General features: G+C 45.1%; 1 protein-coding gene across 1 annotated transcript in view; it reads right to left on the bottom strand.

Moving 5' to 3' along the window:
* TMTC2 (transmembrane O-mannosyltransferase targeting cadherins 2) overlaps positions 1-14,393 on the bottom strand; it is a 312,659-nt gene that overhangs the window by 34,444 nt on the left and 263,822 nt on the right. The window contains exon 11 of the mRNA XM_030214877.1: positions 12,832-12,895. Coding sequence (XP_030070737.1) covers positions 12,832-12,895 — 64 coding nt within the window. The remainder of the gene's footprint in view (positions 1-12,831; positions 12,896-14,393) is intronic.

The following is a 14,393-nucleotide window of genomic DNA, read 5'->3' as shown; positions in this document are numbered from 1 at the left end:
CTTGCGAAAAGAAGCCGCCCCAACAACCACTTAGCTCTGTGTTCACGCTCAAGTGTCCTTCTCTCAGTGGCGCTTTAACGTTTGCACCAAGAAGATACAGTATATTGATAGACGGTGTAGTGGACACATAATATTATAGAACAGCACATTTAAGAGAATTGGTGACTGATTACACATGTGGAGTTTTTTTTAAAGCTACATGATGGCACGCCGAGCTCATGCCTTATAGTCCGCTGAGGGGGACTGGCTGGGCGGCGATTCTGAGGCTTTTTTTCTCCACATTGAAAAACATTGAGTCCACAATAGAAACAGACAGGTAGTGTGAGCCTGGGCTATGTATAGTACTTTCACGTGTAATAGGTTTCAAGGTATGCATGACCTTTTTAGTTTCATTTTTCACATGCCACAATCTTTTTAGTGTTATTTTCATTTGCATTTTTAATTCCAAGTTTTTGTCTTGATCATGTGTATATAGTTTTTATATGATTTTTATATGTTTTGTAAACTCCTGAAGCAGGTGCACAGGCGCTGAAACACAGCAGCTGTATCGAGTCACTTGATGCTCTTTAATAAAGACTTTTTAAAGAAATATATACGTCCCCCCCCCCCCCCCCCTGGGTTTTGAAAGGGAGAGATCATCCTACTCCCTTCTTTGCTGTACTACTTTGACGTAGGAATTGAGGATTCCTCCACATTTTTTTTGTGGTTTGCCTTCGATTAGTAGCTGTCAAGCAGACTGTATCATCTGTGTTATGTGAAATATTTCAAATTTACACAAAGGCGTTAATAGCAATTCTTTCATCTATTAATAAATTTCCTAACATTGCCAATCACCGAACATTTTTAAGATGCTCCGTTGAACCTCTTTAGGGTAGTCATGATCGTCAGCAGCATCACTAAATCAACAAAGGTAAACCTGAAGACCAATGTACCAGACCAGCTATATCCCTAAGTATATCCTAAGGAGTAATCTGCAATTGTCCTAGTAACAACATCTGCTGTCTAGACATTTAAAGAATTCCTGGAAAGCTACACGAGGATTGAAAAAAAAAATGGCCGACAGTAAATTACAATTTATGTTCCGCTGGTAATATTTTTTGTTGTGTGAACCAGATATTTCACAATACACAAATGTTCTTTTACAGCATACTCACGAAGACACCCAAACTAAGAGAAAACCAGGACAGGATGAATTAAATTTTCCACTCTGTGGAGCTTATCGACAAGAATATTTGCAACAATAAAACAGGAATCTTACTTTAGAAGATGATACATGTATATATAGATATAGATATCTTGAAAAGATAAAAATTGTTTTGGAAAAGGCATGGTCTTGCAACGGAAAAATCTTCCAGTGCTAGTGGAAACGTTTCTGATTGCACGAGTTCAGACTAAGCATGTTCCTTCTTACTAAATGTGACTGATCTTTATGTGGTCAGACACTCCTTACCATGGTGTGTGGCTTCTATAATATTTGGAAACCATAAGAGTTCATTTTGGAGTCTCTCTGCTTATTTTCCTGCAGATCAAAGCTCTCTCAACTCCCACCCCAAAGCTGTTAAGCAGATCTAAGAATTCACTGAAACAAATAGTTTTAAAAGAGCATTTGTTTATCCTACGCTTTCTTCCTATGGTAAACTCAAGTTCTTTTGCAAAATGTGTTAGAAGTGTGTGCATTTTATGAGATGGAGATTTTAACAGTAGGTCTCTTCCTTCCCAGATACTTTGCCTTCTTCTCTTGTACTGTTCAGTTCAGCAGCTCTCGGCTTCATAATTCTTCACAAAGTTGTCATGTTTTACGAGAAGCCTTTAATATCACACAGCTTGCAGTGTGTTCAGAAAGAATGGCAAGGCCACCACTCTCACCTCCACTAGGGCCCATAAAATTATCACTGTCAAGCATTGACTTAATATGTTTCATAAACTTCATGGGAGTGGTCTAGAAAAATAAAGTAGGAACCCCATTTCCTTATGGGCCAGCACTTACGGGGGGGGGGGGGGGGGGGGGGTTCAAGACATGAAAAATAAGAAAATTAATGACACATCAGCTCATCCACTATATAAGAAATATACAGCCTCTTCAGGATCAAACAGAAAGGGTCACGTCAAACATCAGTACTCCCGTTCTTATGTAACAACTATGTTCTTTAATAAAGGTTTAATTTTGATTAGTGTACCCCAATTTCAGCAGGGGTTCTCAACCCAGTCCTTGAGATGCACCTAGCCAGTCAGGTTTTCAGGATACCTGCAATGAATATACATGAGATAAATCTGCATACAATGGTGGTAGGGTATGCAAATCTATCTCATGCATATTCATTGTGGGCATCCTGAAAACCTGACTGGCTAGGTGTGTCCTGAGGACTGGGTTAAGAACCCCTGCAATAGAAATACTAATAAAAAAAAAACATGGTATGTCCAGATAAGACCGTTTGAGGAACAGGCATTGATGCAATTTTTGATACAGAAACTGTCCTTATAAAGTTACCATACAATATCTGTGGACTCTCCCCTAATAATATTTGAACTCTTCAACCAAGTCCTCTCAAAAGTTCTGACATCAAACACTTTGTCCTCACAGACTCATACTTCTCATGTTCCACTGATGCCTCCGGCACTTCAGAATGGCCTGTTTTCCTAACTAGAGTACAGCAGGCCATTCAGTTCTGTTGAAATCTCAGGGCAGCCAGAGCACATGATATCAACCATTTTTTCCAGAACTGTCCTGATGCTTAGTCAGTGGAACTGGTCATCAGTTAACTATTCTTAGCCCAGTTTGAGACTTGTTTGCAAAATGAACACTTAAGGAAAAAATTCTATAACTAGGTGCCCCTAGGCATGCGGTTCCGTTATAGAACGCTACATTTAGGCGTGCACTTCCGTTATAGAACGCTACATTTAGGCGTGCACTTCCGTTATAGAACGCTACATTTATTTATTTGTTGCATTTGTACCCCACGTTTCCCCACCTATTTGCAGGCTCAATGTGGCTTACATAGTACCGTCAAAGGCATTTGCCCAGTCGGTGGATAACAAATACAAAGTTGTATAGTGATCGTATGAGGTATAAATGGAGGGTCGGAATGGATGAAGATTGCGTGTTGTCCTGTTCGATCATAGTCATGCTGTGTTGGTAGGTGAAGAGGGTTATGTGGGGGTCATTGTGGTAGGCCTTTTTGAAGAGGTTGATTTTTAGTGATTTCCTGAAGTTCAAGTGGTCGTAGTAGAGTGGCCTTGTGGTTAGAGTGGTGGACTTTGGTCCTGAGGAACTGAGTTTGATTCCCACTTCAGGCACAGGCAGCTCCTTGTGACTCTGTGTAAGTCACTTAACCCTCCATTGCCCCAGGTACAAATAAGTACCTGTATATAATATGTAAGCTGCATTGAGCCTGCCATGAGTGGGAAAGCGCGGGGTACAAAAAAAAAAAAAGATTGTTTTCACAGGTGTGCAATTCCTTTATAGAACCCTACATTTAGGTGTGCAGTTCCGTTATAGAACACTACATTTAGGCGCATGTACTTATGTTAGACGTAAAGCTGGTGTAAGTGAATGCCTAAATGTGGCAGTGACACACAGCTTACAGTGCTAAGTTACCACACACATCGCTTTGATCATGTTACCCCCTCTTCTCTGCCTGGAACACTGGCTCCTTGCCTCTGCCCGTATTCGTTTCAAAGTACTCTTGCGAGTTTTCAAATGCCACTTTTCTACTGCTCCAGCATACTTGAACAAGCTGCATGCCCCTCCCGCAGTCTTTGTTCCTGCTCTGATAACCTTCTCCGTGTCCCGTTGCCCTTGCACCTTTTACTCTCTCGAGATTCTGCCACCTTCAGTTATCTAGGCCCTTGGCTTTGGAACTCTCTCCCTTCTGCTCTCAGATCACCCACAACCTCTACAATCGTTTAAAGAGCTTTTGAATTCTCTATTCTTTGACTCCTTTGACTCTGCTGCTTCATGATGTTCTATCTGCTTTCTGCCCTTCGCTTGTTGCGCCATTTCCCTCCCATTTATTCCCTTCTCTCGTGCATCTACACTTAGCCTGCCTTTTCCCCATCGTTCTCCCTCTCCTTCCCCCCCCCCTTCCTCAGCATTAATTAGAAGTTTTATTTTGTTGTGTAAACTGCTTAATCACCTGTCCAGGATCAATTTGTGGTATATCAAGTATACAAATAAGTAAGTGGGAGCCCTGCCTCTATGCAAGTTCAATTTTTTATTTACAGAGGCCTCAATGCTCAAAAATGAACACGGGTGCTAGAGGCCAGTAGCACCATACTAGCGCCTGCATTTACCTTCACTACTACTACTACTTAGCATTTCTATAGCGCTGCCAGGGTTACGCAGCGCTGTACAAGTTTAAACACGGGGAGGGACAGTCCCTGCTCAAGAGAGCTTACAATCTAACGGTAACATACTATGTAGTCAGTGTAGGTAACAGGAATGGGGAAGGTGGTTAGGCGCCAAAAGCAAGGGAGAAGAGATGGGCCTTGAGTAAGGACTTGAAGATGGTCAGGGAGGGCGCATGGCGTATGGGCTCAGGAAGTCTGTTCCAGGCATAAGGTGCTGCGAGGCAGAAGGGGTGGAGTCTGGAGTTAGTGGTGGTGGAGAAGGGTACAGATAGGAGTGATTTGTCCTGAGAGCGGAAGTTACGGGTGGGAACATACGGGGAGAGGAGGGTAGAGAGGTAATGGGGGGCAGCAGATTGAGTGCACTTGAAGGTCAATAGGAGAAGCTTGAACTGTATACGGTAGTGGATTGGGAGCCAGTGAAGCGACTTGAGGAGAGGGGAGATATGAGAGTATCGGTTCACGCGGTAGATAAGATGTGCGGCAGAATTTTGGACAGATTGAAGGGGGGATAGGTGGCTAAGCGGGAGGCCAGCGAGGAGAAGGTTGCAATAGTCAAGACGAGAGGTAACGAGCGAGTGGACGAGGGTTCGGGTGGTCTGTTCAGAGAGGAATGGGCGAATTTTGCTAATATTATAGAGGAAGAAGCGACAGGTCTTAGCTGTCTGCTGGATATGGGCAGAGAAGGAGAGGGAGAACGATCAGAGGCCTTGTTGCTTGGGAACAAACGAACGCACAGACGAACAATGCAAGTAGCATGTTCACATAGTCAAGTTTACGTTAATGAGTTCATTTTGTAATCTTCCCCAATGCTCAGAAAACAGCGCCCGAAACATAACTGCCTTACTGCTGCAAAAAATAACGTCAGGTCGGAGCAGGCGTTAGGCTGTTGGAAGAGGGGATTTCTCATGCTTCTCTCATGAATCTTTCTGCAAAACCTGACGGTTTCCATTGCTTTTGGAAGCAGAAGGAAGCCCACGCCAGCCCTTAAGCGCTGGGCCGTGAGAAAACAGCAGACCCAACACACATAAGTACATAAGTAGTGCCATACTGGGAAAGACCAAAGGTCCATCTAGCCCAGCATCCTGTCACCGACAGTGGCCAATCCAGGTCAAGGGCACCTGGCACGCTCCCCAAACGTAAAAACATTCCAGACAAGTTATACCTAAAAATGCGGAATTTTTCCAAGTCCATTTAATAGCGGTCTATGGACTTGTCCTTTAGGAATCTATCTAACCCCTTTTTAAACTCCGTCAAGCTAACCGCCCGTACCACGTTCTCCGGCAACGAATTCCAGAGTCTAATTACACGTTGGGTGAAGAAAACTTTCTCCGATTCGTTTTAAATTTACCACACTGTAGCTTCAACTCATGCCCTCTAGTCCTAGTATTTTTGGATAGCGTGAACAGTCGCTTCACATCCACCCGATCCATTCCACTCATTATTTTATACACTTCTATCATATCTCCCCTCAGCCGTCTCTTCTCCAAGCTGAAAAGCCCTAGCCTTCTCAGCCTCTCTTCGTAGGAAAGTCGTCCCATCCCCACTATCATTTTCGTCGCCCTTCGCTGTACCTTTTCCAATTCTACTATATCTTTTTTGAGATACGGAGACCAGTACTGAACACAATACTCCAGGTGCGGTCGCACCATGGAGCGATACAACGGCATTATAACATCCGCACACCTGGACTCCATACCCTTCCTAATAACACCCAACATTCTATTCGCTTTCCTAGCCGCAGCAGCACACTGAGCAGAAGGTTTCAGCGTATCATCGACGACGACACCCAGATCCCTTTCTTGATCCGTAACTCCTAATGCGGAACCTTGCAAGACGTGGCTATAATTCGGGTTCCTCTTACCCACATGCATCACTTTGCACACACTGGTGTCTTGTTTCCTGCGTCTAAATATAAGCGTCCCCAGCTAAAAATTAAAATGTTATTTTACTGTGTTTTAACGCAAACATTTTTAATGCGCAAAAAAAACCAAAAAAAACTCACTAGGTAGTAACGCTAAAATGTCAGTAACGTCTTTAATAGCAATTCAAAAGTATGACTGAATAAGTACATAAAATTTCTTGTTGAAATTCAAAGCGATTGCTGAGAAAATGGCAAAAAAAAAAAAACTCGGGGGGGGGGGGGGGGGGGAGTTACTTTTTTCTGCCTCACCCTGTATATGTGCCTAACATTTAGGGGTTCACATGCCAGCCATAGGGGCTGGTGTTAAGTGCAGGCACATGTGTCGCAGCTATGCACTTAACTTACAGTAGCCTATAAGTTACGCCAGGGGCGTATCTGGACTCGGGCGGTAGGGGGGGCCAGAGCCAGAGGGAGGGGGCACATTTTAGCCCCCCCCCCCCGGCGCCACCGATCCCCCCCCCCGCCATTTCCGGACCCCCCCCCTCGCCAGCAATGACACCCTCCCCCGCTGCTGTCACTTACCTTTGCTGGCGGGGGACCCCAACCCCCCGCCAGCCGAGGTCCTCTCTTCCATGCAGGCTGCGCCGCTGCAAGTTTCAACGCTTCCTGTTCTTCTGATTCTGACGTCCTGCATGTACAACGCGCAGGACGTCAGACTGAATTCCAAATTCTGAGTCTGACGTTCTGCACGTTGTACGTGCAGGACGTCAGACTCAGAAGAACAGGAAGCGTTGAAACTTGCATCCTGCACGGAAGAGAGGACTTCGGCTGGCGGGGGCTTGGGGTCCCCCGCCAGCAAAGATCGGCGACGGGTTGGTGGCGGGCGGGAGGGGGAGGTGGAGAGGGTTTGTGGTAGGGGGGTCCAGGGCGAAATCTGCGGGGGCCCAGGCCCCTGTGGCCCCACGCAGATACGCCCCTGAGTTACGCACATAAGTGGGAACCCCACCTGTGCCCCATCCACACTCCTCCTCAGTGGCTGCTTCCCTTGCAAATACACCTTATGTAAGTTAAGTGGGTATTTGAAGATTTACCCCCAAATTCTATGTAGGCCGCCTTGAAGTCAAATTAGCACACACAACTTATTAACATGCCAATCAGCGCTGATAACTGGTAATTATTGTGCACAACTTTCTAGGTATATTCTAGAAGTGCTGTAAGCCTATCTAATATAATAATTCGCACCTCCGACGTTCTGAAGCTGACTGCATGGCAGTGTGGCAGTGAAGCCGTGTAGTGTTCGTAGGGTTCGTAATCGCACTCCCGATCACTGCCCCGCCCTCGAGGGAACTCTGTATAGTTGCCAGGGAAAGAAACGCGACATCAGAAGGAGAAGGGACCAACCACAGGCAATCGCAATCGCTCTCAGTGCCCCGCTCTCTGAGGGAAGGGAAGGCTGCATAGTAACGCCGAGAACAGAGGACCAGGGTGGTGGGAAGCAGTGTCCCTTCCGAAGCACACAAACCGCCTGACAGGACTCTCACTTTCAAGAAAGTTGAACTGCGGAAGAGGAGAAAAACGCTCCACGAAAAACACACTGAACTCCAAGCTACAGACATCAAAGGAGGAGGCAAATGGACAGAATGGAAGGGGAGAACAATGTTTAATCTCTCTCTCTCTCTCTCTCTCTCCTAACACTTCCCTTAAAAACATGAATGGCAGAAAGTGATTACCTTGCTAGCGCCCGTTTCATTTCAATGAGAAACGGGCTTTTTTTTTACTAGTTTCTAGATAAAATACCTTTTGCCAAGCCACCCTTGTGTGTTGTATTATTCTGCTACAAAGCCCACTGCTCTAAGACGTGGATCAGGGACCAGAAGAAAGGAACTCGGAACCAGGCCAAAGCCGACCTGTGGGCCATAATGGATACATACCTTTGAAGATTCCATGTTTACGCCCTGTTGTGTCCCTGATCCCAACACACCCTGGGACTGCCTGCTCACAATCTAGCTAAAAGCATTTATAAAATATACTGTATACTTTAAAGCTGGAGGAGGGGGGGGGGGGGCAGATAAATGACTTTGAAAACTGCCCTAGACGTTTTCCATTATGCTCGAGTCACAAAAATTGAAAACAGAACTGAATTTATGTCCCTTAATCCCAGGTAGGTGGAACAGGACTAGATCCAGCAGTAAATTATGTCTTATATAAACAGAACATGCAACATCACCATTCTAAAATGATGTAGAAATGAAAACTGTTTATGTTCATTGCTATAAAATATTTCTGGAGGGATGTTCAGAATGCTACTGATTATTTCCAGGTTCAGACATTTCCTGTTTTTAATAGTTGAGGGTTAAAGGACCTTTGACCACACCTAAGGCTCTAAGGTTTTACTGCTGGACCTGCATGAAGTCTTCATTTAATGACCTACGTATCTGTGCTATTAATATACACAAGGTATCCAAGACGAACTATCTGATTGTGCACGTCCACCTTTTAGTACTTTCATTTGTATTTGAGGACAGGGAGGAGATGAATAATATGCTAGATGCAGAAAATAGTAACATAATAACATAGTAGATGACGGCAGAAAAAGACCTGCACGGTCCATCCAGTCTGCCCAACAAGATAAACTCATATGTGCTACTTTTTGTGTATACCTTACCTTGATTTGTACCTGTCCTTTTCAGGGCACAGACTGTGTAAGTCTGCCCAGCACTATCCCCGCCTCCCAACCACCAGCCCCGCTTCCCACCACCGGTTCTGGCACAGACCGTACAAGTCTGCCCAGCACTATCCCCGCCTCCCAACCACCAGTCCCGCCTCCCACCACCAGCTCTGGCACAGACCGTATAAGTCTGCCCAGCACTATCCCCGCCTCCCGCCACCGGCTCTGCCACCCAATCTCGGCTGAGCTCCTTAGGATCCATTCCTTCTGAACAGGATTCCTTTATGTTTATCCCACACGTGCTTGAATTCTGTTACCGTTTTTATTTCCACCACCTCCCGCGGGAGGCCATTCCAAGCATCCACTACTCTCTCCGTGAAAAAATACTTCCTGACATTTTTCTTGAGTCTGCCCCCCTTCAATCTCATTTCATGTCCTCTTGTTCTACCTCCTTCGCATCTCCGGAAAAGGTTCGTTTGCGGATTAATACTTTTCAAATATTTGAACATCTGTATCATATCACCCCTGTTTCTCCTTTCTTCCAGAGTATACATGTTCAGGTCATCAAGTCTCTCCTCATACGCCTTGTAACACAAATCCCTTACCATTCTTGTAGCTTTTCTTTGCACCGCTTCAATTCTTTTTACATCTTTCGCAAGGTACGGCCTCCAAAACTGAACACAATACTCCAGGTGGGGCCTCACCAACGTCTTATACAGGGGTATTAAAACCTCTTTTCTTCTGCTGGTCACACCTCTCTCTATATAGCCTAACAACCTTCTAGCTACGGCCACCGCCTTGTCACACTGTTTCGTCGCCTTCAGATCCTCAGATACTATCACCCCAAGATCCCTCTCCCCGTCCGTTCCTATCAGACTCTCCCCGCCTAAATGATCCTTTGTTATGTGTATTTAGCAAGTTTCACTGCAAACACAATTAATATCATTAACATCAAATGTATTAGCTACAGATAAATAAAGATTTCTATATAAATATATTGGCCATTAGCTCAAAAATGCTGATCTATTATAACAGTGAAGATCATGTAACTTGATCTCAAAACAACAAAACAAACAAAAAAAAAAAAGCTGTGGACCAGAAAGGTCAAACTAAAGCAAACGCCTTTGTTTTCCAATGATTTCCAAACATGTGAGATTTTATTTATTTTATTTGTTACATTTATACCCCACATTTTCCCACCTATTTGCAGGCTCAATGTGGCTTACAAAGTATCGTAAAGGCGTTTGCCATTAAGGTCGATAACAAATACAAGATTGAGTTGTGGTCACATGAGGTAGAAGTGTGTCAGGTGTCATGGGGTCGAGGGGGAAGAGGATAGTAAATTGTCCAGTACGATCATTGATTATGTTGTGTTGCTGGATGATAAAATGACTTGCCCAAGTTGCCACAGAGGGGAACCTAGAACTCATGTCCCAGGACTTCTGGTGAGCAGACCACTGCTCTCTTCAATCAATCTGTTTTTAATTAAACACAGCACACACAATGTGCAAACTTTAAAAAAAGAAATTGTATCTGGTATTGGTTGCTATCATGCAAAGCAAGCTAAGATTTCAGAAATTAATTTACAATGATCTTGTTGTATACATTTATTCCAATGCACAATGCACAGAACAAGAATGCACAGGACTGGAGGGGCAGCCTAGTGGTTAGAGCACCGGTCTTGAAATCCAGAGGTGGCAAGTTCAAATCCCACTGCTGCTCCTTGTGATCTTGGGCAAGTCACTTAACCCTCCATTGCCTCAGGTACAAACTTAGATTGCAAGCCCTCCTGGGACAGAGAAATATCCAGAGTACCTGAATGTAACTCAGCTTGAGCTACTACTGGAAAAGGTGTGAGCAAAATCTAAATAAATAAGATTCTGGAATCTTAGTGACAAGATTCCACGCAGAATCTCAAAGAGTAGCGACATTCCACGTAGGACCCCAAAGAATAGCAAGATTCTGGAATGGAGGAGTGGCCTAGTGGTTAGAGCACCGGTCTTGCAATCCAGAGGTGGCCAGTTCAAATCCCGCTGCTGCTCCTTGTGATCTTGGGCAAGTCACTTAACCCTCCATTGCCTCAGGTACAAACTTAGATTGTGAGCCCTCCTGGGACAGAGAAATATCCAGAGTACCTGAATGTAACTCAGCTTGAGCTACTACTGGAAAAGGTGTGAGCAAAATCTAAATAAATAAGATTCTGGAATCTTAGTGACAAGATTCCACGCAGAATCTCAAAGAGTAGCGACATTCCATGTAGGACCCCAAAGAATAGCAAGATTCTGGAATGGAGGAGTGGCCTAGTGGTTAGAGCACTGGTCTTGCAATCCAGAGGTGTCCAGTTCAAATCCCACCGCTGCTCCTTGTGATCTTGGGCAAGTCACTTAACCCTCCATTGCCTCAGGTACAAACTTAGATTGTGAGCCCTCTTGGGACAGAGAAATATCCAGTGTACCACCTGAATGTAACTCACCTTGAGCTACTACTGAAAAAGGTGTGAGCAAAATCCAAATAAATAAATAAAAATAAATCCAAACAACAGTAAAGCAAGGAAGAGGGTGGACTAAAAGTACTCTGCAGCCAAAGGGTAGAAGATCGGTCTTTATTAAGCACCACAGTTATCTATAGACCCAACATGCCGCAACTTGGAGAATGATGTCTCTGTGATTACCTAAACAAGAGTACCTATATGGTATCACTCGTTTTTATTGAGGTCTCTGTACTTTTCTGGTTTGCTTGGAGAGGAGCACTAGCGCTTTTTTACAGTTGTTGTGACCCCTGAAGCAGGCGGCATTCCCGTGGCCCTGTGCCGGGTCTGTAGCAGGGGCGTAGCCAGCCCTTGCCGGGAGGGGGGGAGGCAGAGCCCGAGGTGGGGGGGCACTGTTTAGCTGCCGCCACCCCCCCCCCCCCGAGCCGCTGCTGCCACATTGGACCCCCCTGCCGGCCTGCCGACGACCCCCTTGAACCCCCCTCCCGACACCAACCCTCCCGCGCCGTCGCCACCCGCCCCGCCGCCGCATCAGATACCTTGTTTGCTGGCGGGGGTCCCCGAACCCCGCCAGCTGAAGAGAGTTTTCTTCAGCGCCGGAGTAGCACCTTCGTTCAACGAAGCTCCTGGTGCGATCAGCTGTTTTGACGCCTTATGTCCTGCACGGGGCTACTTGCACGGTGCAGGACGTAAGGCATCGAAACAGCTTATCGCACCGGGAACTTCGTTGAAGAAGGCGCTACTCCGGCGCTGAAGAAGACTCTCTTCGGATGGCGGGGTTCAGGGACCCCCGCCAGCAAACAAGGTATCTGATGCGGCGGCGGGCAGCGACAGAGGGTTGGTGGCGGGAGGGGGGGGGTTCAAGGGGATCGTTGGCAGGGGGCCAGGGCCAAATCTACGGGGGCCCAGGCCCTCTCAGGCCCCACGTAGCTACGCCACTGGTCTGTAGATGACTGGGATACATTTATTCCATAAATTATATTGGAATATGGGAACAGTCAAAAACATTTTCTTTTCCGAAGAGACATCTGAACCAGCTGTTTATCTGAGATGAAGTCTTTGAACAATTTGTACTAATGTAATAAACAATTTTTTTGACCGAGTATAACAATATCAAACTACAAACTTTAATATGAACTTGAAACTTCTCGCCTTGGCGTCTTGTACTCCAAAAACGGAACCTTTTCCGAACATTAACACCTAATTAACATGGCCATTAAGGAAACACCAAAGCAAACACTTGCGTTTATAAAAGTAGTCAATCAGTGGCATAGAGCTGTACCTATATTTATTAATACAATATGTTTGGGCCATAAGTACAAGAGAACCAGATACTTCCAAGTTTTAAAGATGGTAACTAGTCTGAGGTTACAGCTACAACATGAGTTTTATCACTCTTGAATTCAGCAATCATTTATACTGCTGTACAGAGAACACTGTCTAATGTCTCATTGTGCGGGTACTTACATTAGGTCTTAGCCCAGCTGCCCTTTCATAATACCTTTCAGCTGCTTCATTCAGGCTGGCCTGCCTGTAAAGAAGAAGAAAAGGAAAGTTTCTTAGTTTACTTGTAAAGTGTTCTGATGTCATTATGGATATTGGAGGAGTGGCCTAGTGGTGAGGGTGGTGGACTTTGGTCCTGGGGAACTGAGGAACTGAGTTCGATTCCCGGCACAGGCAGCTCCTTGTGACTCTGGGCAAGTCACTTAACCCTCCATTGCCCCATGTAAGCCGCATTGAGCCTGCCATGAGTGGGAAAGCGCAGGGTACAAACGTAACAAAAATAAAATAGATACTATTGGAGATTCTACATGGAATGTTGGAGATTCTACATGGAATGTTGCTGCGCAGGCTTCTGTTTCTGTGAGTCTGACGTCCTGCACGTGCAGGACGTCAGACTCACAGAAGCAGAAGCCTGCGCGGCCACATTGGTGATCTGCAAGGGCCGACTTCTACATGGAATGTTTCTAGTGGAATAGCAACATTCCATGTAGAATCTCAAATAGTAGCAACAGTGGAGGAGTGGCTGAGTGGTGGACTTTGGTCCTGGGGAACTGAGTTCGATTCCCACTTCAGGCACAGGCAGCTCCTTGTGACTCTGGGCAAGTCACTTAAACCCTCCATTGCCCCATGTAAGCCGCATTGAGCCTGCCACGAGTGAAAAAGCGCAGGGTACAAATGTAACAAAAATAAAAATAAATATTACAGAACTGTTCTATTTTATGCTGTGCTCAAATGCATAATTTCATTTCACATTAGGACCCAGATTAATCTTACGAACCCATCTACCTTATATATACCGAAGAGAAAACGACATTGACCCAGACTCTATCTCCCACCTTACCTTCCTCTCTATCACCTGTCTCTACCTACCCAATCCATCCTATTACTATGTTATACTTAATTTCCTACTTTATATAACAAAATTCTGTGTTACCTATTACTATGTAAGCCGCATTGAGCCTGCTTTTAGTGGGAAAGTGCGGGATACAAATGTAATAAATAAATAATTAGAGGACTGGGGAACATACAGTCCTTGAAGGTGTACCTTGTCAGGTTTTCTCCCTAATCCATGAGAGAGATTTGCAAGCGAGACAGTGTGCATGCAAATCTTATGACGGGGTGGGCAACCTCGGTCCTCGAAGGCCACAACCCAGTCAGGTTTCAGGATTTCCCTAATGAATATGCATGAGATCTATCTGCATACAATGAAGGCAGTGCATGCAAACAGATTTCATGCGTATTCATTTGGAAAATCCTGAAAACCCAACCGGGTTATGGCCCTCGAGGACAGATTGCCCATCCCATTTTATGATATCTTGATAATCTGACAGCGTATATAGCCTGTATGAAAGGATGTTCCCAATTCCCTTCATCAGAGGAAATGCGCTGGTATTCTCGCATGATCTCTTACTTAACAATTTGTATTCCTCTGTTCTAATTCCTACAGGCTTTCATCTTCCACTCTCCGCATCTTTAGGTTGATTCACTAAAATGTGCTACCATCTTAAGGCACGCTTTTAGTGATG

Source organism: Microcaecilia unicolor, chromosome 9 (genome assembly GCF_901765095.1).
Source record: "Microcaecilia unicolor chromosome 9, aMicUni1.1, whole genome shotgun sequence".
Lineage (NCBI taxonomy): Eukaryota > Metazoa > Chordata > Amphibia > Gymnophiona > Siphonopidae > Microcaecilia > Microcaecilia unicolor.
This window is presented reverse-complemented; position numbering and strand designations above follow the sequence as displayed.